Raw genomic sequence first — 26407 nt, forward strand, 5'->3', positions numbered from 1 at the left:
ATATTTGAGCTTGCTATGCTTTCTCGAGATACACATCTCATACAGATACATACCCTGCTCCAATCCTGCCCCTGTTGAAATCAGCATCACCAATATTTACTTCACGGGAAGCATTATCTGGCTTTAAGAGACAAAGTAGCTGGCTGAAATAGCATATTGAGAAAGCATAAAGCCTAAAAGTAATGGAAGATGGAAAGGATCAGTAAGGAAAGCTACCTCTTGGAGGTCAGAAAGTGTAGGGAAAAAGTGAGAACTGCCAAAAGCCAAGCAAAGTCGGACATTGCAAAGGAAATTAAAACCAACAGTAAAAGGTTCTATAATCATATAAATAAAAAGAGAACAAGGAAAGAAGAAGTGAAACCACTAAGCACTGAGAATGGGGTGGAGATTAAAGATAATCTAGGAATGGCCCAAAACCTAAATGAATACTTTGCCTCAGTTATTAATAAAAGTAATGAGGAGCTTCGAGATAGTGGCAGGTGAGCGAATAGAATCAATGATAGGGAAGTAGAAATTACCACAACCTAGATAGAAGTCAAACTCAAACAGCTTAATGGGACCAAATCAGGAGGCCTGGAAAATCTCCATCCAAGAATATTAAAGGAACTGGCACATGAAATTGCAAGCCCAATAACAGGGATTTTTAATGAATCCATAAACTCGGGGGTCATACCCTATGACTAGAGAATTGCCTAAATATAATAGCTATTTTTAAGAAAGGGGAAAAAATGATCCTGGAAACTACCGGCCCATTAGTTTGAACTCAATTGTATGCAAGGTCTTGGAACAAATTTTGAAAGAGAAAGTAGTTAAGGACATAGAGGTAAACAGTAATTGGATAATATACAGCTTGGTTTTATTTGACCTGGAGGACCTTGAAAACTAGAGTAATAGAAATGAGATTAAATGTAATAGTGCAAAGTCATGCACTTAGGGACTAATAACAAGAATTTTTGCTACAAGATCAATTGGAAGTGACAGAGGAAGAGAAAGACCTGGGTGTATTGGTCAATCACAAGAAGATCATAAGGCACCAATGTGATGCAGCTGTGAAAAAGGCTAATGTAACCCTAGGATGCATTTCCAGTAGGGACAGGGAAGTGTTATTGCCTTTATACAAGGCACTGGTAAAACCTCATTTGGAACACTGTTTGGAACACTGTGTCAAACCAAGTGGTCTGCGACACACATTTCCAATACTAAGTATGTAAAGAAGGGAAGACATCACAGGAGCAGAATTAAGGTAGTCGAACTATAATTCTACATTTTCTGGGTCTTAGATTCAAGGAGTTTTTGGTTTTAACATCTCAACAGTCATGAAAAGTAATATGCACTCAAACACTGAGATGTACCTGCAACATACCAAAGAGTTCTGTGTGGGAATTCATATTAATTGTCTAGTGCAGGGGTGGGCAAACTGCGGCCCGCGGGACGTCTATATCCAGCCCTCGAGCTCCGGCTGGGGAGCAGGACCGGGGACTTGCCACGCTCCGGCCGGGGAAGCGGGACCCGGGGCTTGCCACGTTCCACCCGGCGCTTGGGTCGGGGGAGTGGGACTGGGTTGGATGGGTCAGAGGTTCTGAGGGGGGCAGTCAGGGGGCAGGAAGTGGGAGGGGTCGGATAGGGGGTGGAGGCCAGGCAGTTTGGGGAGGCACAGCCTTCCCTACCTGGCCCTCCATACAGTTTTGCAACTCCAATGTGGCCAAAAAGTTTGCCCACCCCTAGTCTAGTGATTACACTGTGTTTATACATGTGGGTCAAATGATAAGAGTACTCATTTACATAAGAACAGTCATACTGGGTCAGATCAAAGGTCCATCTAGTTTTCCAACAGTGGCCAATGCCAGGTGCGTCAGAGGGAAATAATAGAACAGGTAATCATCAAGTGATCCATCTCCTGTCATCCAAGTTCTCACATCAGAAATTTGGACATTTGCTGGGGTGCCGTGAGAAGGAAGGAGATGGATCATGAAGATGAAGTGGAAGAGTTAGGATCCTGTCATTCAGAGATGGAAAAGGCAATTAAATAAACGAGTCAGCCCCTGCTAGTGTAGAGTATAGCCCTTAGAGACAAGATAAACCAGGTATTGAACAGATTTTATTTCTAACAAAAGATCCAGTACTAAGCAACAACAAAGAATATACAAAATAAGGGGACAGCTAATGAATTAACAATAACACTAGCGGGAAAAAATGACTTCATTTTTGGGTCTGTGAATAGTTTGTCTACAAACAAGCTGCATAAACTCAATTGCACATCTGACTTTGCAACTCTTTTGTTTTTACAACATACTTGGATATAACAGCCAGCTTTTCTCTAAATCCCTCTGCCCTGATTATATGTGCAACATCATGTTCAGACAAAAAAAAAAAAAAATCTAACAGTGGTCTTGTACTAAACGCCTTAGTCAGCTTCCTACACAGCATGTTTGTGAGTGCAGCTGGAACTTACTAGTGAATGCACAGCTTTGGCAACATCATCAACTGAAACAGGAAGACAAAGTGTAAGTTATTCTTCCCTGCATTTATATATGGACTCACAGAAATCAGAGATAGGCTATATGTTGCGTTCTATCTCCATGCAAGTGAAGGATTGTTCCCTACTGCAGTTTTAAATGACTAGTAATAAGGTTTCCACCACTTCTACTGGAAGTCTACTTCACAGTCTAATAGATGATCTCATTAGACAGTTTTTCCCACCTGAAACTATTTCTTGGTGTTAACACCTGAAATTTCTTGAAAGCTTTTAATATGAGACCCCTCCTTTAACAGTCACACAAGCAAATGACTTATTTGTGCTTGTTTTTTTAAAGTCAGGCTACAAGTTCAATTACAAAAGTTACAGTATACCTGTAAGGCTAAAGCTTTGCATTTGTTTAGCTACTGACATTTAAACACCCTCACTTCATCCTTATCTCCTACTGGCCTTCAAAATAAATATGCATGACAGCCCTTTCCTCCCACAGTATAACAGCCTGTTATTAGGTGGGAAGTCAGACATAGGCTGCAAAGTAACATTCTGGCACAGACTGTTAGCAAGACAAGGAAGAGCTGTGTGCAGCTCAAAAGCTTGTCTCTCTCATTACCAGAAGTTGGGCCAATAAAAGATACCTCATCCACCTTCTCTCTCTAATACCATATACTCCTGGGAGAATTCTGCACCAAAAAAATAAAAATTCTGCGCACAATATTTTCAAATTCTGCAAAATTCTGCATATTTTATTTGTCAAAATAACACAATATAATCACACCAGTTTCAATTATTTTAAGTCATTTATTTCAGAATAGCTGTCAGCAAGTATGTCTGTAAAAATACAGACAACAAAAAAGATTCAGGAAATGTTTTTTAACAAATAGATTCCTTACTAGGCACATTAATACAGAACTCCGAGTAATAATTCATTTAAACTACAATACAGAACCATATTTCCCACCCCCCACAGAAGCAGTGCAAAGGCTTCGAGGAGTTGGAGCTGAGGGAGAGGGAAGTAAATTGCTGGGAAGGAGGTTGGGTGTGAACTTGGAGGGTTGTTGGGAATGGGTGGGAAAATTATGGAACAGGTTTATTTGGGGGCCGGGCAGGGATTGTTAGGGAGCTTCCCCCATGCAGACTCTGGCGGACCCCTAGCCTCTCCCATTCAGTCAGGCACATCTGCCCCTGTCTCCATGTGTTCCTGCACCCCCATGTGTCCTTGCATCCCCTGCCCATGTGTCCCTCCACCCCCACTTCCCCCATCCCCATGTGGCCCTGCACCCCTCCCCATTCCCATGTGTTTCTGTGCCCCCACTCAGCCACCCCCTGTCTCCATGTGGCCCTGCAGATCCACTCCCATTCAACCCCTGACCCAACAGCCCTTATGAGTTCCTGTCTGTGACCGCCCAGCAGCCCCATGCTGTCTGTCTCCCCATAGCCCTTGTCTCCTGACCTGGCCTGACAGGCCCTGTGAAGAAGGCAGGCTCTTTCCCTTCCCTTAGCTGCCCGGGAGCTGTTGCTCTGTTCTAGCGCCATAGTGCCCTCTGTTGGGCAAAAGGCAGAACTGCAGCAACTTTCCAGCAGAAGCTTTCTTCTGCGCAAAAAATTAAAAATATGCATGTCTCATTAATTATGCACACAGTGACACAGAATTCCCCCAGGAGTAAATGTCCTGGGACTGACACAGCTACAACAACAACACTGCACCCAGCAAGACAAGTGTAAATTTTAAACACAAGTGCCTGCACCCTTCAAGCCAAGTTCATGTTGTTAAAAATAAGTTTTATTTGATTTGTCAACTTACATGCAAAACCCACCCCGATTGCATCAGTTGTCGTCCGCCCTCTCCCCATCCCACCCAAACACCCCTTGATATTTCATAGTAAGTTATAGTGGCAGTGACAGCAATATGAGCCAAATATGGGATCCTCTTTCATACATAACAAGTACTGGTTAAAATGTTACAACATGAGCTTCATTAATTCTTCTATATACATACACAAAGCTAAAATCAGAGATAACAGCCACCACAAGATGATGTTTTCATAGTAATGCAATTTATGGCTTTCACTACAGAAGTGCACAAAAAAGTATAGGGAAAAACAATGTTTAACATACAAGACATGATTAAAGATAAAGAGAAGACCATGAAAAATCCCCAAGCATTATGCAAACCATATACAGCATATGGGAAGCCCTTCACCCAGCAATGAAACACAGTAATCTCTGAGGCTAAAGATCACAACAATTTACGGGCGCATAGTAAAACTGCGTAACAGCTTAAGACAGGGAATGAAGGACACTGTATCCAGGTGAAGTAGAGGAAGCTGCTTTTAGGCAAGTATGCTCAAGCTGGAATTTGAACAGGACACCAGGGCTAACACTCATAACTCTTGCCATGGGATATTTTTTTTAAACCACAAGTGATCAGAACTTCTGTTTTACATCTTATCTAAGACATCTAGTAAAACAGAGCCCCTGACTGAACACCATGTTCAGGCATTAGTTTGATAATAATTCAGATCAAATGAGCACATGTTTTGATTCCTCGCATTTCTCGATACTAGTCAATTAAGGTTGCCAGGCGTCCAGTTTTCGACCCGAACACCAGGTCGAAAAGGAACCCTGGCGGCTCCGGCCAGCACAGCTGACCGAGCCACTAAAAGTCCAGTTGGCAACGAAAATAATTAGGGGGCTGGGGCACATGACTTACGAGAAGAGGCTGAGGGAACTGGGGTTATTTAGTCTGCAGAAGAGAAGAGTGAGGGGGGATTTGATAGCAGCCTTCAACTACCTGAAGGGGGTTCCAAAGAAGATGGAGCTAGGCTGTTCTCAGTGGTGGCAGATGACAGAACAAGAAGCAATGGTCTCAAGTTGCAGTGAGGGAGGTCTAGGTTGTGTGACAAAGTTCCTCCTCTATCTTGGTGGGTCCTGCGCTTATTGGTGGATTTTCTTGCCTCAGAGTGGGTTGGGGAACAGCCCAGAGACCTTCCCCTCTGGAAGAACCCACAGTCCAGGTCAATTGGGAGGTTTGGGGGGAACCCGGGCCCGCCCTCTACTCCGGGTTCCAGCCCAGGGCCCTGTGGACTGAAGCTGTCTATAGTGCCTCCTGTAACAGCTGCATGACAGCTACAACTCCCTGGGCTACTTGCCCATGGCCTCCTCCAAACACCTTCCTTATTCTCACCACAGGACCTTCCTCCTGGTGTCTGATAACGCTTGTACTCCTCAGTCCTCCAGCAGCACACCCTCTCACTCTCAGCTCCTTGCGCCTCCTGCTCCCAGCTCCTCACACTCCCACCACAAACTGAAGTGAGTTCCTTTTAAAACCCAGGTGCCCTGATTAGCCTGCCTTAATTGATTCTAGCAGCAGCTTCTTAATTGGCTCCAGGTGTCCTAATTAGCCTGCCTGCCTTAACTGGTTCTAGCAGGTTCCTCATTACTCTAGTGCAGCCCCTGCTCTGGTGACTCAGGGATCAGAAAACTACTCATCCAGTGACCAGTATATTTGCCCTCTACCAGACTCCTGTACCCCACTGGTCTGGGTCTGTCACAGTTGGATATTAGGAAACACTATTTCACTAGGAGGGTGGTGAAGCACTGGAATGGGTTACCTAGGGAGGTGGTGGAATCTCCATCCTTAGAGGCTTTTAAGGCCCGGCTTGACAAAGCCCTGGCTGTGATGATTTAGTTGGTGTTGGTCCTGCTTTGAGCAGGGGATTGGACTAGATGACCTCCTGAGGTCTCTTCCAAACCTAATATTCTATGATTCTACGATTGGCCGCAGCGCCAATGGGGCAAACAGGCTGCTTGCCCGGCTCCGCACAGCTCCCAGGAAGCGGCTGGCATGTCCCTCTGGCTCCTAAGTTGAGGGGCAGCCGGGAGGCTCCGCACCCTGCCCCCGCCCGCAGGCACTGTCCCAAGCACCAGCTCCACAGCTCCCATTGGCCAGGAACCATGGCCAATGGAAGCTGTGGGGGCAGTGCCTGCGGGTGGGGGCAGCATGCGGACCCCCCTGGCTGCCCCTCTGCCTAGGAGCCGGAGGGACATGATTCTGCTTCCCAGGAGCTGCATGAGGTCAGCGCCACCCGGAGCCCTCACCCCGAACCCCCTCGTGTCCCAACCCCCTACCCCAGCTCGGAACCCCCTCCCACACCCAAACTTCCTGCCGGAGCCTGCACCCCCTCCTGCACCCCAAACCCCTGTCCCATCCCATCTCAGAGCCCCATACTGCACCCCAAACCCCTCATCCCTGGCCCCACCCCAGAGTCCGCACCCCCAGCTGGAGCCCTCACCCCCCCACACCCAAACCCCCTGCCCCAGCCCGGAGCCCGTACCCTCTCCCACACCCCAACCCCCGCTCCAGCCTAGAGCCCCCTCCCTCATGCCGAACCCCTCAGCCCCAACCACAGCCGGGAGTCCCCTCCTGCACCCCAAACCCCTAATCCCCAAGCCCACCCCAGAACCTTTACTCCCAGCCGGAGCCTCACCCCATCCCGCATCCCAACCCCCTGCCCCAGCCCAGTGAAAGTGAGTATTGAGCGATGGTGGAGGAGAGCGAGTTTCTAGTTTCAATACTAGTTTCTCTGGAACACGTGACACATTTTTATTAGCAAAGTATTTTCTTCATGGCATATTCCTTCTGTGCTTTGACATCTATCTTCCAGTACCACAACAAAATGCAGCACCACAATCAATGATTAGGGCTACCTGACTGAAGTACTTAGACCTTTAATTCTTCGCCAACAGTTTTTACAGGAATATCAATCTCCATGCATAATCATTTAGCTGGTCTAAGTTTCCTCCTCCTCCTCAAGAAAAATGTATTTAAAGCACATTATTTGCACACAAGTTCAAGTCCCTTATTTAAAACAGCACTGCTTTCTCTGAAGATATGCTATTTAAAAAAATCATAGCTGAGGCTAAAATAAGGAATAGTTGAATAAATACCTGAATAGCAGATCTCTCTTTTCTACAATAATTCCTAAATTTTAAATATGCTATAATTTAGAAAAATACATTTTAGAATTATTTTACTTTGTGACTACAGCAAGGTGTGTAAGAATAAGGAGTGAAAGAGTTAACTTCAGTTTCAAACTGAATCAATATTATCCACAACTAGTAATATTCTGTTTTCTGGCAAGAAAGGATTATTATGCAATGGAAAAAAACACCTGTCTTACCTTGTGAAAGGCACTGATTTGCCAGGGCAACCTGTCCAGAGTTCAGGTACAAATTAAGACGTGCAAAGATACTAGTCAGAGATGGAATTGTAATGAAGCAGAAGGCAACACAAGCCTAAGAAAAGAAGAAAATGTATGAAAACATGACTCAAATAATTTCTTAAATCAGAGGTATAGCAATTTGAGGACTATGTTTGTTAACTACTGTTGTATATGCTCAAGCAAAAGCTTAAAAATATAACATGAGTAGGTATCTTTCCCACCTTCTTCTACAAAACATGGCCCACCAAGTATGTGAAGTTCAAACTGACCCAATTCTTGGGGTTTCCCTTTATTAACAGTGAAAACAATAAAATAAAGATTAGCTTAGAACTTCTTTGAAGGCTTTCTTGCTCCTAGGGTTCCTCCCTCAGGAGTGATCAACCCACACCCTAGATCCTCTCTCTCTCCAGAAAGTCAATCCCACTTCCCGTATATCCAGGTACCATGAGTCACTTGACTGTGAGTCAACACAATCCACTTAATCCTTCCCCAGCAAGATCTACACTTTCTAAGAAGGTGGGATCCTTCAGGGAAAAACTGGCACGCTGATATATATGAATCATATAGTTCTGGTGTAAAGACACATCTGCACTATGAGAATATATTATTTTAGATATAAGTATCCACTTTGATTTTTTGATTATGATACACATTGTCATGCCATTTAGCTTGCAGCAGCATTTTTCTCCCCTTTATATAACTGGCTTGCATACAATGACAATTTGGAAAAATGAAATTTCCTTAAAGGAGGGCTTAAAAAACCTCACTTAGGGACCGAATCTTATCACCCTTACTTAGGCAAACTCATTGGACTCTGCAGGAGTTTTGTCTAATGAGGATGGCAGCAACTGGCTGTTAGTGAGTAAATATCAGTGCCCATAAGGGAAAGTGAGTTGATAAGTAATATGGAAACCACAAATGTATTTCCTCTGTATAAATTACAACCTTAGGCTCCACCCATCGTAACATCTGTGCACATGGGATGAAGAATCTAGAAATATATTTGACTTTTGCACCTACCCTGACAAATGCAGCTGTCTTTCTGGAATGATTTCCCTTCATCACTTTTCTCGTTTCCATTGCCAGTTGGTTCACAGACTATGTATAAAAAAGAAAGATAAGGCACTAATAGAAATGAATAGATTTACCAGGTCTGCAAATAAACACCCAACTCTTACCATTCTGTCAAGTTAAACATATGGGAAACAGAAGTAGCCAAGGGGATAACGTGTTCACCACAACTATATTTGGAGAGTCCTTGTCTGGCTGGCCAGAAAGAAAGGAGTTGTGGTCCCTTTACGGGCTCCCCTCTGCAAATGGGGCAGAAGGGGAAGTTTACATGGACAGACAGAACACAGAAGAGCAGGAAGCGGCTAGGTCAGGTCTAGAGGGGGTACTGCCCTTCCTGCTGACTGGAAGAGGGGAGGGAGAGAAGGGGGGTATTTAGACCCCATGCAATCCAGGAGAAGCCCTCTTTTACCTGGATCGGGCTGGCAGCACCACCCTCCCACCCATGAAATCTGAGAAAGAACCAGCTTCCTTCATGATCTGCTGTTGCCCCTTTTTCCTGGGGGCTGGGAAAGAATTTTTCCCTCACTGCAAGACTCGGCGAGATGGGGTGGGTTTTTCCATCTTTCCCAACGCAAGTCTGGGACCCTGTAGGGTTGAGGAGCGGTGTTCGGTTATAATGCCACAACTTAGTAGGTAAAACTCATGGCAGATGTCCAGTGCAGATGCTTGTTATGGACAGGTATGGAAAAGGATTAGAGAGAAAACATCTTGAGAAAGCTGAGGAAGGGGAGGTTTGGGGCTCCTCCATCTGGAACAGTGAGCAGCTGACCCCTTCCTCCTTTTCTAGCCCCCTTTTCCCTCCTACAAGAGGAGAGGGGATAGGGTCCCAGCAACTGGATGGCCAGGACCACGTTGGGGATTATATGGAAATGATTAGGAAACTATGATGATCCGCAATATACAATTTATTGCCATGTACTCCCAGATATTTTAAGTGATTTTGTTTTTATTGTGGCCTAACTAAACCACATCCATTGCCTCCTGTCTTTCTTCCGATGTGGCTGGACAATGTGTGCTGTTACACAAGATACTGATATGCCTTAGGTGCAGTATTTAGCCTAGGTCTAACCTCCAAGTAGTGAAGTATTTATCATACCTGCACTTTGAGTGTATTAGTGCTTTTGTAAAATTATTTGTTACATAAAAACAAGAACAAAAATAAAAAAAGACAATTGGTTGAATTTCCACCCAAGGCTGCTATAGGAGATAGCGAACTGTAAATTAGGAAGATTCAGTAAGTGAGTCAATCAGTATCTGTTTGTAACTCCCACTTTATAAACCAATCTAATTAGTAGCAATGGATTAATTCTCCCTGTCCTATTACCACTAAACACCAAAATAGTCATCCTGATTATTATGTTGCTATTATTTTTCAGTTACCCAACAGTTTTAAATTTAAAAATTTGAAATTATGTTTCCACAGTTTGTTATGGGGGATGCATGCAAAGGCTAACCAGCACTTGTAAATTATACAGTGAACTGCTGACCTGGCATTTCAACCTTTTCCATTCCTATTTTTTCTTGTTTGCTTGAACTAAGCAAGAATGGGAAAATTTCTAATTACAAAAAAACTTCCCTACACTGATCTAGTCATATGAACTCAGCATATCTCGATATCATTCTGTCAAACTGATTTCTAAACATAGGAAGTTAGAACAAATACATAAGCCTGAAACGTAGACTCTTTTCATATACCTTATAGGGTGGGTTCTTATTTGTGCTCCTGGATTCCATAACTCCACCAAAGTCTTTGACTTTTAAATTATTTATTTTTGTGAAATACTGTTTTCATCTTGTGTATAATAATCATTTAAAAATTAACACAAAAGAAAATAAACTTAAATATGAAAGATATCCCATTTCTACTAATACCCAATTCATAATCCAGTTAGAACACCACTACATTTTTCAGAAGAAATGTGCAGAAGGTATCTATGGAAGAATTTTATACTGCCACCAATCACTGTGGTATTTCAACACCTTTCATATGCAAACAGGCAAGTCCCAGTGGAATTTATGAAGTCTCTGGCTCTTACCCTTTATACAGCTATAGAAAGGTCTACTTTTGACGGGGGTTGCGGGGGGGGAGGGGGTGATGTTATGCATGTCCTTCTGCTTCTGTTGCAAAAACCTGATTAAATAGGAAAATTTTGCAGAGTTTGACAAAGGTGGCCTGACTCTGGAATTTGTCTAATTTCATCTGGAAGTTTGTTCCAGAGACAGAACCTCTCCTTGAGAGCATGCACATCATTCCTCCTGTGACTATCAGCCTCCAATTTCTGAATATATAGGAGGACCTTGTAGTATTGTTTGTTCCATAAACCAATGAATCTAATGAAACAGCTAATTTGCATCATTAAATGGTACTAAGTATGGGGGGAAAGCACACAACTGAAGAAAAATTTAGTGAGAAAAGAAAGACAAAAACAAAGTCTACTCCTGAATACCCAGCGAAATAAACCTTAACACAGTAAATATAAGGAATGGGAATCGGGGGGGAGCAAGGGGGGAGAGGGGAACCCACTGATTGAAACAACATCTGCAGTTAAATTTTTTGCTTACATGAACCAGCTGGACAAGAACAGGCTCCAGATTGCAAAACATTGACCTAGCTTCAACATAAAAACTCAGCTGCTGCTCAAAGTCCCGGCCAAATGATACCTGGGATTGGGAAGATACAAAAAGCCACACTTATGACATGTCTGCAGCACACAGCTATTTGATCTTTCTATAATGTGTGTTGAATTAAGGTGCTCTGTCTCTTTCTCTCTTTTGTTTGTTCCAAAAGGGTTGGAATGAAGATCCTCAACTGAGGTTAAGTTGAATAATTTCAAAGTAACTTGCTCACAGCTATATTAGCGATAGAAGAGATTCTCCTTCAACTGTTCACCTTTCATAATTTAGCTTCTAGGGAAATCTGCAAGTTTTTCTTGTTTTGTTTTTATTATTATTAGAACAATATATGGTCTCTGATTTACAGCCTGAATATTTCTCAAGCATACTTATCAGCTTCCAGACTTCTGGAAAGGGATCTGATAGCTAACAGAATTCCTAACGTGAGGTTTATAGGAAGTGGGGGTTTGGTGAGGTTTGAATTTAAAAAATAAAATAAATAAATAAATAAAAGCAGCTTAACAGAAAACCCACATAATCACTCTACAAACAAATTAATGAATAAACCTTTTTATTGACACTAGTTTATTATGCACCCAATACAAACTGTTTTTTGAAGAGTGGGCATTTGTTTTTGTTTTTTAAGTTATTTTTTAAGTCCGTCTCAATTTTGGAATGCTGGAGGGCTCAAAAAACTGATTTTTAAAAAAATGTTTTTTGTTTTTAATTTTGTGTTGATCCCTCCCTCAGGTGTGGGCGGTGGAATTACATCTGCTAATGTTACTGTTCACTTGCTAGTGACCTGTGACCTTTCAGACTGTCACGACAGGCAAGACATTCATTAATATTCAACTTTAAAAACACGTATAGGTTTTACAAGATATTTAAAAACATTTAACAGAAGATTTTGATGCATGCAGTGATACCTACACTTTAAACTAGGCCTGTGATACCAAGTTGTATGACATTTCTTCAAAACATCTGCATATTTCCTTCGCTAAATATACTGGGTGGGATTTTTAACATATCCTGAGCAAGTTGGATGCTCAAGTCCCATTGAATTTCAGTGGTATTGGAGTGCCTATTTCCCACACCGTATCTCTCTCACAAAAAGTTTTCCCAGGCAATCATGAATACTAAATACTCACCATTTTTATAAATCCATTTATCAAAGATGCTAACATTCTCTTTTCATCTTCAAGTGTTAGTGCACTACAACAGTAAGTTTACATATAGTCAACATAAGATAAGCCATCTTCAAAAAACAAATAAGTTTCAACTATATACGTATTTTACAAATTCTTAAAATTTCTTTTATGCTCATAGTATCTAATTCACTCATTTTAAGGACACATTAATCTTATACTCATTTTTATACCCTTAATTTTTAAACTAACTTAAAATCACACTGTATTTATGATTGTCAGCTATTTTTAATAATACTCTTAAAGGGATATTACCAGGACAAGTTTTGCCTAATATGTAAATTCTGTAAAATAAGATTTTATAAAATTTAGAGACCAACAGAAATGTTTCTATGAAATACTTTGAATCCCAGTGAAAAAAGATATAGCTTTTATCCAGACTAATATTCTCAAACAGCAATTCAGCGGTGCAGCATTGAACTACAGCATGAAAACATGGATGAGAAATTGACTATAAACTAATTATAAACAAATTAGATTAGCTAATCTAAATTCATGTTCCTACTTGAGAGAAATACAAACAATTTAAAAAAAACCCTTAAATGTGATATTTAACATTCTTTCAGTTTTAATTCTCTAAGGTGATATTTATAAGAAGGTTTTTGTTTTAAGCTATGATTACTCAACTGTGAACTTTTAATTCTGTTACTATTACCACTGTCTCATTATAGTGTTCTCTAGAAGTTTTGCTGTCACAAATAGTACTAAAATGATACATTTACTTCCAAAATTACCACAAATATATCTGATCTTTCTGAAAGCATAACCCAAATCCAATATGAGATAAATTTACATCACATAGAAATCCAATAAGCTAGATCTGTTTGGATGAAAATGGATATACAGAAATTTAAATTACAATTAACAAATCCTATTTAGTCCTTTTACCGTTACGTACTCATCTCCAGATTTGACCTCCTGTGTATCATTTTACCATTTTCCTAGAGCTGACACCAGATGGAAACAGGACAATAGTTTTATCCAGTAAAGAAGGAAGGAAAACCTCCGTCAAAAGAAAGAACTAGGGTGATCTGGACGGCTCAGGAGATTTTTAATGAGATCTACAGGTCAATTATATAGGTTGCCAGTTCAAATCTGACCCAGCTTGGTACCAGGGCCTAAAAGTTGTTACCACTCAACAGCTGTTCAAGTGGCCTATGTTGTGCTAAGATCTAGACCGTGGGTTGAAGCTTTGCTGTACCAAAGTTTGTGAAAAGTGGCAGTAGTTTTAACTTATTAGAATGCTATGTAAAATGGTCATTGTAAGAGCTGACAGAACAGAATCAAAGGAATGATGTAAATTAACTTTGCCTAAACTAAAAGAATTGCTAATTAGGGGTTTTCCAAGGCTCCCAGTTAAGGTTCAGGGGGGTTGCATGGAAAAAGGAAGGCTGTTCTTAACTGTTCCAACTGCCAACAGCCCCTGAGAGCCATTATGACAGCCAGGGATCCTCATTTCCTGCACAGCCACAGGGTGGGAGTTTGATAGGACTTTCTCTACCACCCAGCAATCCCCCTACTTGAGAGAGATCTTGTTATTTCTGCCAGATTAGGGCTGCTTTGTGCAGGTCAAATAACTGAAAGTGGCTGGAGTGCAACTCAATTTTGGGAGCTGAGTTTTTAATAGCGAAGTATGTATTGAAAGCCTCTAAATACTCTATTGTTCACTGTACTTCCTGGAAGATTCTAGCTGCTTTTTATCCTCACAAAAACTGAAAAGGGCCCAAACTGGCATCATTTCTCTTAACAGCATCTGCTACTTTGTTTATGTTTTTTAGTCTCAAAAAGTATCCTTGCTGCCTCCCTCCACACTAGAAAAAAAATCTATTAAGTTATTGCCATTTTCCACTTTGAATGCTGAAACAAAGACTCTAACAAAGCAATGATTAAAGAGTAAATAATTTGTGTTGTGATTTCACTGCACAGCTCCCATTAATGCAAAAGAGAGGGCCATGCATAAATTCACCCTGAAATATTAACCCCCCTAAAAGTAAAACTATACATCAGAACATCCACCATTTACACATATTCTGTATTATAATACATGTAAATTTCATCTTACTTCACAGAATCATGCATGGTCTTGCACACGTGTAGAAGAGCATTGAGTATGACAGGGTCTTTAGTAGCGTCTTGTTGATGTCTAAAAAACATTTTTGGAAAATACTGATAAAAATACTGCAGTTTCTCCAAGACACAACAGTGGAAAACTTAAAATTCATTTAATGCTAATTTTGCATAGGCAGCCTTTAAATACTCTTATGAGCAGAGAATCGCAATGGTGAAAATGTGATCTTTGTCTGTGAAATAACCTACAAAGAACACCTTGCATTGTGCAACATCCCAAGGTATCTTTCTTTTTACAAAAATACTTAAAGTATATTTATACCTTCGCAGTTAATACACAGTTAAAAAATAAACAGGACAGTGGGACTTATTTCATAACTATCTGGCGGTATTATTACAAAGTCACAGACAGCTTAAGTCTTATGGATGGTGAGAGTGTAGAAGATTGCCCAGAAATGTCCAGCTAAGAACTTGAAAGCAAAACCAGTAAAGAAATCTCAGATAGGAATCTAGTTTCTTGGTTAATGTCAGATAGCACAGAATGGGTGATGTGCTCCGTCTAGGCATGCAAGGACTATTTAGACGACCAAGTATATATCGTGAAGTTGCTTCACCTTGAGGTATTAATCATGCCACAGATAAATACTGAAGCCAAAAACCAGAATTCCTGAGTTACCAGAGGAATGAGAAATGCCACTCTATTTCCTGGATAGTATCTCCAATGCCATTTTCAACAGATATTTTGAAAGAAACCATTTGCTCTCCTGTACTCTGAGCTCCAAAGAAGGAGAACAAAAGTGCCTCAAAACTAGCACAGTCAATCAACTGCCAAGAACAAAGAAGTGTAACACTCAGTATGCAATAAAACAAGGCAGCCTGAAAGAGATAAAGGGCAGAGACATCTAACCCTGATGAGCAATGAATGCTCTATACTGTATTCATTTATAACCACTGTATCTTTTACTGTAACAGAACATTCAGAATAGCCCCTGTGAACAGACCAAGCCCCACTGTATCCTCAACACAGCAAACCACTGTAATGCTGGCATTTAATTGCATCTCCTTCCTGAGGTATGGCTTCATTGACAACTCAAAAACGCTGAAGCATAAACTTCAGCCTCAGCTGCCTCTCCAGGGCCCCCTCTACCTCATTTCCTAATTGCCCAAAAAGACACACCCACTCCCTCTACATGATGGGAGGAGCCATCTAGAACCACCTTCCAATCTGATTAGCAGTAATTACTCTAGATATGAATACAGAGATTAAGCACCTTGGTTTAGAGTGATTCAGCTGAAGAGCCCTGCATTCCAGATCTTATAGTCTACTAGTAAATATTATTAGGGCAATTAATTGTTCATTCTATTTGTACTGAATATGTTTTTTTCTGCTGTACAAATGCCTAGTGATAAATAGTATATAGTAAATGAACGTATAGTTAAGTGTTCTTTGTCTACGTAGTATTAAAAGCTCTCCCCTTAAGATATTGCCTAACAAAAGGGCATTACCCAAAAGAGAGCTCTACATATATCAGGAGTAGGTCCATCTCACTGTAAGTGGAATAGAATAGGAAATATCTATCATCCCCCCCCCCCAGCTCTGTTTTAAGTGGAGATAAGCCTGGAAACTTCATTAATAAGTGTTCCATTCGCTTCAAGTGGTTACCAGGGCAGCACAGGGACACTTAGAAGTTGATGGAAGGGGTCAGTGACAGGTAATTTGGCCTTCTGTATTTACAACAATATTTCTAATGGACTTCAAATAAAGTTTTCTGGGTTTTGGTTTGGTTTTTAAATGTATCCAAGGTGCATTTTCATCATGGTCAAAAACCATTTGCAGGCTTCTGCCAACTACAACGGACTACATTTTTGAAAAATTTAGAACTAGTAACAAAAGACTCCAAACCTGGCACCATCAACTGCACAATCTGTTATATACAGTCCCCTTGGAATATACAATTGACATAATGCAGTACATACACATTAGGCAGAATCTGAATGGCTATCAATGTTTCTCAACTATGCAATCAAGAAATCATAACAGTCTGCTCTTTGTAACAGACCAGTGGAAGTTGCTCTAGCCAGCCTTTCACTATATATTTTTTCATGCCTGAAATATCAGCACTTAATATTTCTGATTGGAAGAAATCTAATTGAAACTCAGATATCACTTTTAAGTTATGTACTACTGCTCTCCAATTTGAGCATTTAAAAGAAAAAGATAAAAGAAAGTAATGTTTCAAAAAAATCTTTTGTTTTAATGAAAATAACTATTCTGGACTCTGAAAAGTTTGAACATGAAATCTCATCTTCTGATATCGTTTTCCACTCAGGAAACGTTCATTTTACTGCAACAAACATGTCTATTTGTTCCTTTCCTTATTCATATGCCAAGATCATTGCTGATGTCAGCCAAGGCTAGGAATATACAGCATTTTATCATGTAAACCAAGTCAAGTAATGGAAATTGAAGCAAGCACAAACAACAATTAATCTGGAATCAGCAACAATAAATATAACTGTTTATTATGAGGAAAGTCAAGTTATATTTCTGAGATAAGGTGGGTGAGGTAATATCTTTATTGGACCAACTTCTGTTTATGAGAGAGACGAGCTCTTACACAAAGCTCTTCTTCAGCTCTTGTCTCTCTAATATCCTAAGACCAACATGGCTACAACGCTATCTGTTATTTCTATCAGACACAGAGTTGACAAGACTATTCAGATACTCTGATTTTCACTGAAAAACAATTAATAAGCAACTGATGAATAAAGAAGACTAATACAAAATTATATGTTTATATTTTCTTCTTGGAGCCTGGAATACCTTATACATGCCGAATGGACTACAAACAGATTCATTCTATCTCCCCTAACAACTTTTCAATAGATTGCCCAGATCCTCTAGCATGCCCTTAATCAGAATATTTTCTACTTACTTAATAAAAGCTTCCATAATGCACTTGCAAACCTCCACTCTCACACTTTCTTTCTGGAACATATCCAGGAATGGTAAGAATTTCTCCTAAAAATACAAATTAAAAAAACAACAGGTATATTAAGGTATTTTACACACAAAAGCTTTTGATCTCTGTGCTGAAGATGAAAATCTGCCTAAAGAACCAATAAGTATAAATATTTTAGAAATATTTAAAATAATCTCAGCTATGCGTGTATGAGTGTAATAGACCAGTTTTTACTTCTTTTGAAGAAAGTTATTCTTCCTGGAGGATCAGAGATTAGGTACTGTGAGATTAGTGTGACCAGATGTCCCGATTTTATAGGTACAGTCCCTATTTTGGGGGCTTTTTCTTATATAGGCTCCTATTACCCCCCATCCCCTGTCCTGATTTTTCACACTTGCTGTCTGGTCACCCTATGTGAGATTATAGCAGGGTGGTATGAATGGAGAAATCCTATTGTCTGACAAAACAGCTAGCTTATTGGCTCAGCGTATCCAGTATAAACATGGAACAGGTCAGAGCTCATTTAGCCACGTGTCTCAAAAAAATATGGAAAATGTGTAATAAAAGCAATAATATGCTTGAAGCAGCACAGATACAGAAGTGATGATCACTGGAAAGTCTGAGGACTCCAGGAACAAGTCATAGGGTATTACGGTCCCAAAAAATCTGTCAAATTCCTGCCACCATTTTGGATTTTTCCAGGGCTACTTTTGAAGCTTTAGAATGTTCGGATGTCATTTAAAGATGCTGAATTTGAGAATCCAGAGAATTAGTTTCTGTACCATCCCCAAAATATATGGATGGTAAAATTTTCAAAGTGCCCAAGTGACTTAGGAGCCTGATACCCATTGACTTTCAGTGAGCGTTAGGTGCCTAAGTCGCTGAAAATGGAAATTTGGCTCTTAAATCATCTACGTATATTTGAAAAGTTTGCCCTTAATCAAGCTTCAGTAGTTTAAGCAGACTTTGCAACGCAAACCTACCCATTGGCCTCCCTATTCTTTCGTTTGTACCTCAGTCAGTACCAGAACAGCTGACTCTGAATTCTTTGCTATGACACATTATATGTATGCATTATACTGAAATACTCATTATGTAGTTATCAGCACAGAACACAAATAAGCTGTATTAGTTAATCTGACCTCCCTTTGCTGGCTGGCTGGTTGTTACTGCTGCATTAAAACAAAGATATTAGAGAATTAAATAGTATTAGAGAATTCTATAACCTAGGAAGAAAACAGTGTGATAGGCTGGAATGCAAATAATGGATTTTTTAAGAAAGTAACAAGAGAAGACTTCCCATGGTGTTTTAACAATTTTATACTTGACAAAAAGTGCTTCTCACCATGTGAGCTTTCAGATGACAGATAAGAAAATTAGGTTAGCTTTCCTTATGAAAACAATCTACACTCAAGTTCTAGAAAACAATGCAAAGGTATGACTTACCGCTGAAAAAAGTACAGAAAAGTCATGGAAATAGGTGATAATTTTCTGAATAATTGAGTGAAGCTAGGAAAAGAAGAAAAACAACTAAATACATTACAAATTGCATGTTAATGTACATAATGATGACACCGGTGCAGATCTATCTGTAAATCATCCAATGTATAGGTTATTTTTCTCCAGTTAACACGTAGAAAACAATTCTAAAAACATACACATATATACACACACAGCTAGCTCTCTCTCTCTCTCTCTATATATATAGCTATATATACACATACACAAATTCTTTTGTTGTAAATTATTCTAGATTTAAAAATTGACCTCCATAAATCTGGAACACTATACCACAGCTTCGCTTTATTCTAAAGAGCTTCCTGAGTTACAAAAGGCCTTTTAAAATACACTGTAAAGTAAGAGACTTTAGAACCCTCTGTGCATTTTCTTGGAACAAAATTAGTTATTTATAGAGTTGGTAAATCAAAACAGTCTCTTACCTGTGGATAGGCATCTTCGAATGCACGATCTGGAGTCATGTGTTTGATAACATCTGCCAAAACAGTATTGACCTCACGCTTCTATGTAGTGAAAATTAAATGTCACAACTCAGCATTAAAAATGGTGCAGAAATCAAATTACTAAAATACTTTGTTAGTACTAAGTTAAGGTTGAGAATTTATTGCCATTTACAAAAAAATGAATTTTCTACATGGTTGTAGTTGAACCTTAAATAAGAATTATCTGATTACAAACAGACACTTACTGTAACACTTCCTATTTCCCCAATTATGTTCCAAATACAGGTTAGAAATATATTTATGAATGATCAAAAGGACTCCTTTTAAGCCTCTAATTTGTATCTATTCAACTCTCACATTAGGAGATAATCTGGTTTATTGTTTTTCACATTGTAAACTGCTATACAGCTACTTACTGTCTCCATATAGTTAAAATTAGAAAAAAAAATCCTTATAGAAATTCCTACATACCGTAAAGTGTCTGCAGGTATACTCCACCCACACTTCTGCACAGTTAATATAATCCTAGAAATAGATATATATGTTATGGTCAAAAGAATGCATAACTTTCAAAATCTGTATCAAGTTTCAGAGTATATATTTCTCTTCCCACAGTCTGCTTAAGTAATTACTTAGGCACTTGTCTGGCACTTGGATCCAAGCAGGCACAAGGACCTACCTTCATGGTTACAAATTTCAGAATGGGGCCCTGCTGTACCCAAACTGAGTACAACTAAGTATGTATGAAACATATGACCGGTATGCTTATTGACAAGGCAATTATTGAGTGTCTAGGAATGATGAACTAGACAATGCTATGCTCAGTGTGTATTAAAAGCTCATATGTAATTTGTGATTTATTTATTTTTAATCATTTTGAACTGGCTACAAAACTGTGTCTGAAATTGGCAAGTCAGTTCCAACTTACCCCAGAACTCATCTCCTATCAATGACCCACCTGTGGGTTCTTCAATTTTGTGATAACCTTCCAGGCTTCATTTAATATCTGAAGGCGATCACATTCAGGAGGATCAGCCATGGCCAAGTTTAATCCCAAAGAGCGAAAGAGAAGATGCTGAGGAAAGATCAGATCATCCTATCAATTAAAGATTCTCTATGAAACAGATCATACTTCAAAATACTACTGGTTACAAAATTATCTAGTTGGGTAAGTCACTCAAAGATCATATACTTTCTGGCTCAAAGACTGAACTGTAATGCACTTTTGTTGGAGAACTATAAGCGGTTACATTTAATTAGCAACTCATCAGAGCGTATACATTGAAATGAAATACAGCTGTTTAACATGCACACTTATTTGGCAGATTCCTGAAGAAAGGCTCTAAACTAGCACACCCAGAAGTCAGATTCTGCTCCCATTGAAGTCAACAGCAAAACTCCCATTGGCTTCAATGGGGCAGGATTAAGCCCCTTAAAACAGGACAAGTAAGTGTGGGGAGTAGAGTCACATGCTGTGTGAATGAAGCCACAATTAAATTAGTTAATTCCCAGCACTTCTTTCCAGCACTGGGATTGACTGGCTAATAAGGGCCCCTTCCTTATTACAAATAAACTGCAACAGGCCTCTTTCTGATCCATTCACTGCTGCTGCAGAAGAGAGAGTTCTTGTCTCTATTCGCATTGGACCCCTCCCACTCGTAAAGGATTCAGGACCCAGGAATGAAACAGGAATAGAAATCACTTTATGTTCTAGATCTTAAATCACCTTATTCTACACAGCATAAAGTTCCCATTTTTTAATCCTGTGTGAACTATCTAGACAGCTAGCTAAAAGTATAAAGCACTCAGCAAGATAATGAATAAGGAGTGCTTTAAATTGCAAAAAAACTTACCTTGGGGAATCCAGATTCATCGCACTCTTTAATCATGCCAATAAAATCCATAGACCTTGCAGCAATAAACTCCGCTCTGAATGCTGACATCACTGAATTCAACAGCAAGGCACTAAAAGGAACAGGACACAAATCAGCGCAGATCACCATAAATTAAGTCACTTTTCATTGTCTAATTTACATTAATCTGAACGTCAAAGAATGATTAAATACCACTCCATTTCTACTTTTTTGGGTGATGGGTTGATCAAGGGTTGGCAAAACAAGAAAATATTAAGTTTGGCAATGCCGCACTTAACTGCAGGATATGTAGAAAACCTCAGCCTGTACTTTCTTTGCTTAACTCCAAGGAAAACATCATTTAATTGTCTTTAAAATAAATTTTACATTAGATTTCTTACATAAGGATCAACTTTCTTCCAAACTATCACTAGCTGAGAGCAGATTTCCTTATAATACTGGCACATCACTCACCAAGCTGGAGACCATTGGCTATTCAGTAAAAAGAAACAGTAATATTGGGATAGTCTTTGTACATTTGCTGAACTATTCTATTTTCTTCTTCTGTCTGAAGTCCCTACAATTGAAAGTATCTTTTGGTATGGCGACAACCTCTATTGAAGCTTTGTTGCATTAACTAAGCTGTTGTTGCAAGGCTGATTTCTACTAAATGAGCTGGTAGAACAGAAATAAATCCATACGATTATAGTAAAGGTGATTATTATTGTCTACAGATGTAATAATTGAAACCTAAAATTTATATTGTAAATTAGCTGTTGAAGAGGCAATCCAGTGTACTGCACTTCAGAAAAAGTAACTCACTTTGAAACAGCAATGAAAAAGAAACATTCAGGGCTAAATTGCACACCTTCCATGTTGACTTGTAACCCCAGCAGAGTTGATACTCCGTCCTTCATTCCTTTGAAGTCAATAAAGTGAATACTGTGCAATTTACTGTGTGTGGGTCTTTTGCAGAACAAAAGTGAATAGGATTACAGTGATCACATAGCACTTAGTAGGAATTTGCCCTTGGCCTTGTCCATACATTTTCATGCCACCAGCTGTTGTCCACAGCATGTTGCACAAGTTTGCTGCTACCTTTTACCCAGAGATGGCTGAATTTTAGTGATACTGCATGTATCTAGTTTGTGAAGAGCCCATGGATTCATAATTTAGCAATGAAAATCACTACATAAAATCTAAAATATCATTCAATGAGGTGCACGTAAGAGGGCAGAAATTTGCCTATCATGTTGTTAACCTACAAAACAATGGTCAGAGCTGGGTTATTCAATTTCCAATTAGCTACATTGTGTAAGCATTTAAGAGGTCAAAAAAAGACTGAAATTAACACTCCATTAAAACACATAGGAAATTTCTCAGCTCTCTTGGTGCTACATTGTGAAATTTGCCTTGCTGCAAAGCAAACAAGAGAGCTGTGCACAGACTAAGCAGAAAATCTGTCTTCACAACCCAAAATACTAGAAACTATTTAATTTAAAGACAAATGCTGTAGAATGGACCAAAAATCTTTAGACAGAACTTAATACAGTGGAGTCTTAAAAGCATGATTTTTGCCCCTATTAAAGCGATGTAAGAGTGTCCTTACCCCTGATTTTGAGTCAAACTTCTCCACTCCTTAACTTAGTCACATGTTTGGTGTTACAATATCTTTCTTTTAGTTAAAAGGGTAATGCATTTCCACCTCTTCACTCAAAGCCAGGGCCACCCAGAGGATTCAGGGGGCCTGGGGCAAAGCAATTTTGGGGGCCCCTTCCATAAAAAAAAGTTGCAATACTATAGAATACTATATTCTCGTGGGGGCCCCTGTGGGGCCCAGGGCCTGGGGCAAATTGCCCCACTGCCCCTCCCTCGCCCCCCCCCGGCGGCCCTGCTCAAAGCAGATTACACTAGCTCAGCGTGCAGTAGAAAAATTGATCATGTTTGCAAACAATTTTCGCATATCTTCGCCCTGCCCCCCTAATAAACCAAACTGAAACCACCCAGTATAACTTGGGCCAAACCATGCTCACACAATTCAGAAAGAGGATTCAAGACTAGCAAGTAACCTTTCTTAATCAGTCACTAAATAGAGGTAAGCCTGTGCAAACCACATTCCAGTTCAGATTAATGTATGGAGATGGGATGAATTGTATTTGAAATCCATTTTCTGCTCATTTTTCTAGTTCAGACAGGGACTAAGTTAACTAGAAATGAATGCACATCCTTCCTGAGACAGGCTTGGAAGACTATTCTTAGCCTTAAAATGGCACTGTTCAGTCACCTGCTCTGCAACCTCCCTCTCACAGTATACACATACTGGTCAATTGGCAAAAGTAAAAAGAGGAACAGAAGAAAATGTCGCATGTGTAGTTCCCAAAGGAAATGACTGGGAGCACAAAGTATCATGGGGTTTAATCCTAGCTGAACTCTGGCTCATCTGACAATTGGGTCAACTAACTTTTTTGCCACAGCCAAACCCATTGGAATTCTGGGTGAAAAAAAAAATTCAGGGAGCACAGATACTACATCTCAGTTTTAATAGTTTAATAAAGTACTCCTGCAAAAAATAAAATGAGAAACATTATACAAAGAACTGGATTATAAGAGTGTAACACAAGATTTAGATTTCTGACTTCTGGTCTGTTGACCATGCAATACTTACTTGTTCCCCAGTTTCTTGCATCTCTCCATCATCTCGGTAAGCAAAATCTATAACGGTGATTTCATTCAAATTAAAAAGTGTGGACCACACAAATAAAACATCCTCACAGCTTTTGGTAAACTGTACATTAACTAGAGGTGAATTTCATTACCTAGCAACTATATTCCAATAATCTTATTTAACACTACATTTAGTCAAAAGAAAATATTTTTGGTGGTGCAACATAAAACAAATATATTGCACGAATACAGTGACATTTTAATCTGACTTGCTACTTTATTTTATAAAAGTCAAGTTTCCAGGTCTTTAGTCATGTCTGGAAAAGGTTCTCTCTCTGAAAAATGACAAGGTCAATTACCTCTGGCAAGAGAGGGGAATACCACTAGCTCTTTACTGCAGAATGCAGACACACTGATTGAAGTTTTAAGTAGCTTGTTGGCCATGTTAAGCAATTACAAAGCCCACAGCTTACCAAATTTTTCCTCACTAGCTTATATCAGCATGACAGAAGAAACTAAATAGACTCAGAAGATCAAGAAAGCAAGATGATACCAGCCAACAGGACAGTAAGAAAACGCAGTATTGACTATAAATTTAAATGTTCTCAATTGTGCTTTAATATAATTGCTTATTATTATTTCCAATATACATATATTTTTCATGTATACAAGAGTTTAAAAATGTATGCTTAGACAGTGATGAGCTGCCAAAAACTTAACAACCGGTTCCCTCCTCACCCCACGAGGGGGTCGTGGCCCGCCCCCCGGGACTCCTGCCACATCCAACCCCCCGTGTTCCTTGACGCCCCCCCCCGGGACTCCTGCCCCATCTACCCCCCTTCCCTGTCCCCTGACTGCCCCCCGCCACCCCATCCAACCCCTCCTCTCATTCCTGATGGCTGGCGGCACTACAGCCGCGCGGCGCGGCTGGAGCCAGGCTGGGTCAGGCTGAGCTCGTAGCCCGCCGCCCAGAGCATGCGCCGGCGGCGGGGCAAGCTGAAGCTGCCGGGGAGGGGGAACAGCCAGGGACTAGCCTCCCCGGCCGGGAGCTCAGGGGCCGGGCAGGAGGGTCTCGTGGGCCACAGTAGTGGGTGCCCACCCCGCCCCGCCCCTAAGAGACAGAGGGACCTGCCGGGGGGCAAGGTGGGGAGTCCCAGCAGTGCTTACCTGGGGTGGCTCCCGGGAAGCATCCGGCAGGTCCCTCTGGCTCCTAGGGGCTGGGTAGCTTAGCTAGGGGGGGAGTAGGGGGTTACCTGCCGCGGCGCGTGGCCCTCCTCGCACCCCCCGCCCCAGCTCACCTCCGCTCCGTCTCCCTGAGCCTCAGCGCGAAGCCGCCACTTGCTTCTCAGCCCTCCCAGGCTTCCCGCGCGAACAGCTGATTCGTGGGAAGCAGGGGTGGGGAGGAGAAGCGGGGCGGAGCGTTCAGGGGCGGAGGCGGAGCAGAGGTGAGCTGGGGCCGGGGGCGGGGCGGGGAGCTGCCGGAGCTTTACTGGTTGTTAAATTTAAAAGCCCTTTTAGAACCAGTTGTCCCATGCAGAACAACCGGTTCTAAAAGGGCTTCTAAATTTAACAACCGGTTCCCGCAAACCGGCTCCAGCTCACCACTGTGCTTAGATCTATTGAGGTTTAGTCTATTCGTCTCTAAATATGAGAAAAAGCGGATTTCTAAGAAGATAATTTTGAAACAAGCCTTTAAACAAGGAGGCAATCACAGCAAATTTAAGTTCTCCCCATGACTGGACTTCTTTCAACTTTCCTCTCAAATGATGAAGTGTTGTAATGTCTCCTTCGAAATTAATTTCTGTTTCAGACTATTTTTAGACTGATTATAACATTATGTTGATCATGTTTATAAATAAAAAAAGGTGCAATTTGCATTGCTAAGTTGATAAGCAGTGCGAAGAACAGCATCATGGGATTCTGATGCAAAATCAAAGATCTCTAGATTGGTCCCAGGAGACATGTTATGCAGAGTCCTGTACAAAGCAATCAGATGTGCATTTTGGTGTGGGTGAGGTTTCACCTTTAAAATGTCTTTAGCATCTTCATTATTTAAAAGCATTTATACTATTTAGATTCTACACAATCTTTAAACATGTACTACAACAAGAATGGCTTTATATTGACTCTACTCACTTGATTATTGTTAAGGCTTGTTAGCACTTCTTTCATTCATACACTTATTACCCCTATGCTGCCCTTGATTTGCATTACTTGTACTTTGCCCATTACTTGTACGTTGACCAACCTTAGAAAATACGGTTTATTATTATTATTGTGGTTGAGATAAAATTTCCCAATCACTTGTTCTG

At 40.5% G+C, this 26407-nt stretch overlaps 1 protein-coding gene across 2 annotated transcripts in view; it reads right to left on the reverse strand.

Moving 5' to 3' along the window:
- Window positions 1-26407, reverse strand: part of VPS35L (VPS35 endosomal protein sorting factor like) — a 125213-nt gene that overhangs the window by 51189 nt on the left and 47617 nt on the right. For both annotated transcript variants that reach the window (XM_026650619.2, XM_026650618.2), the window contains exons 15-26: window positions 24097-24143; window positions 21432-21543; window positions 20537-20653; window positions 20050-20103; window positions 19558-19638; window positions 19064-19126; window positions 17591-17676; window positions 14650-14730; window positions 12531-12594; window positions 11332-11430; window positions 8719-8796; window positions 7657-7771 (exon numbers count right to left, since the gene is read on the reverse strand). In XM_026650619.2, coding sequence (XP_026506404.1) covers window positions 7657-7771; window positions 8719-8796; window positions 11332-11430; window positions 12531-12594; window positions 14650-14730; window positions 17591-17676; window positions 19064-19126; window positions 19558-19638; window positions 20050-20103; window positions 20537-20653; window positions 21432-21543; window positions 24097-24143 — 997 coding nt within the window. The remainder of the gene's footprint in view (window positions 1-7656; window positions 7772-8718; window positions 8797-11331; window positions 11431-12530; window positions 12595-14649; window positions 14731-17590; window positions 17677-19063; window positions 19127-19557; window positions 19639-20049; window positions 20104-20536; window positions 20654-21431; window positions 21544-24096; window positions 24144-26407) is intronic.

Source organism: Terrapene carolina, unplaced genomic scaffold, assembly GCF_002925995.2.
Source record: "Terrapene carolina triunguis isolate 2854851 unplaced genomic scaffold, T_m_triunguis-2.0 Scaffold93, whole genome shotgun sequence".
NCBI lineage: Eukaryota > Metazoa > Chordata > Testudines > Emydidae > Terrapene > Terrapene triunguis.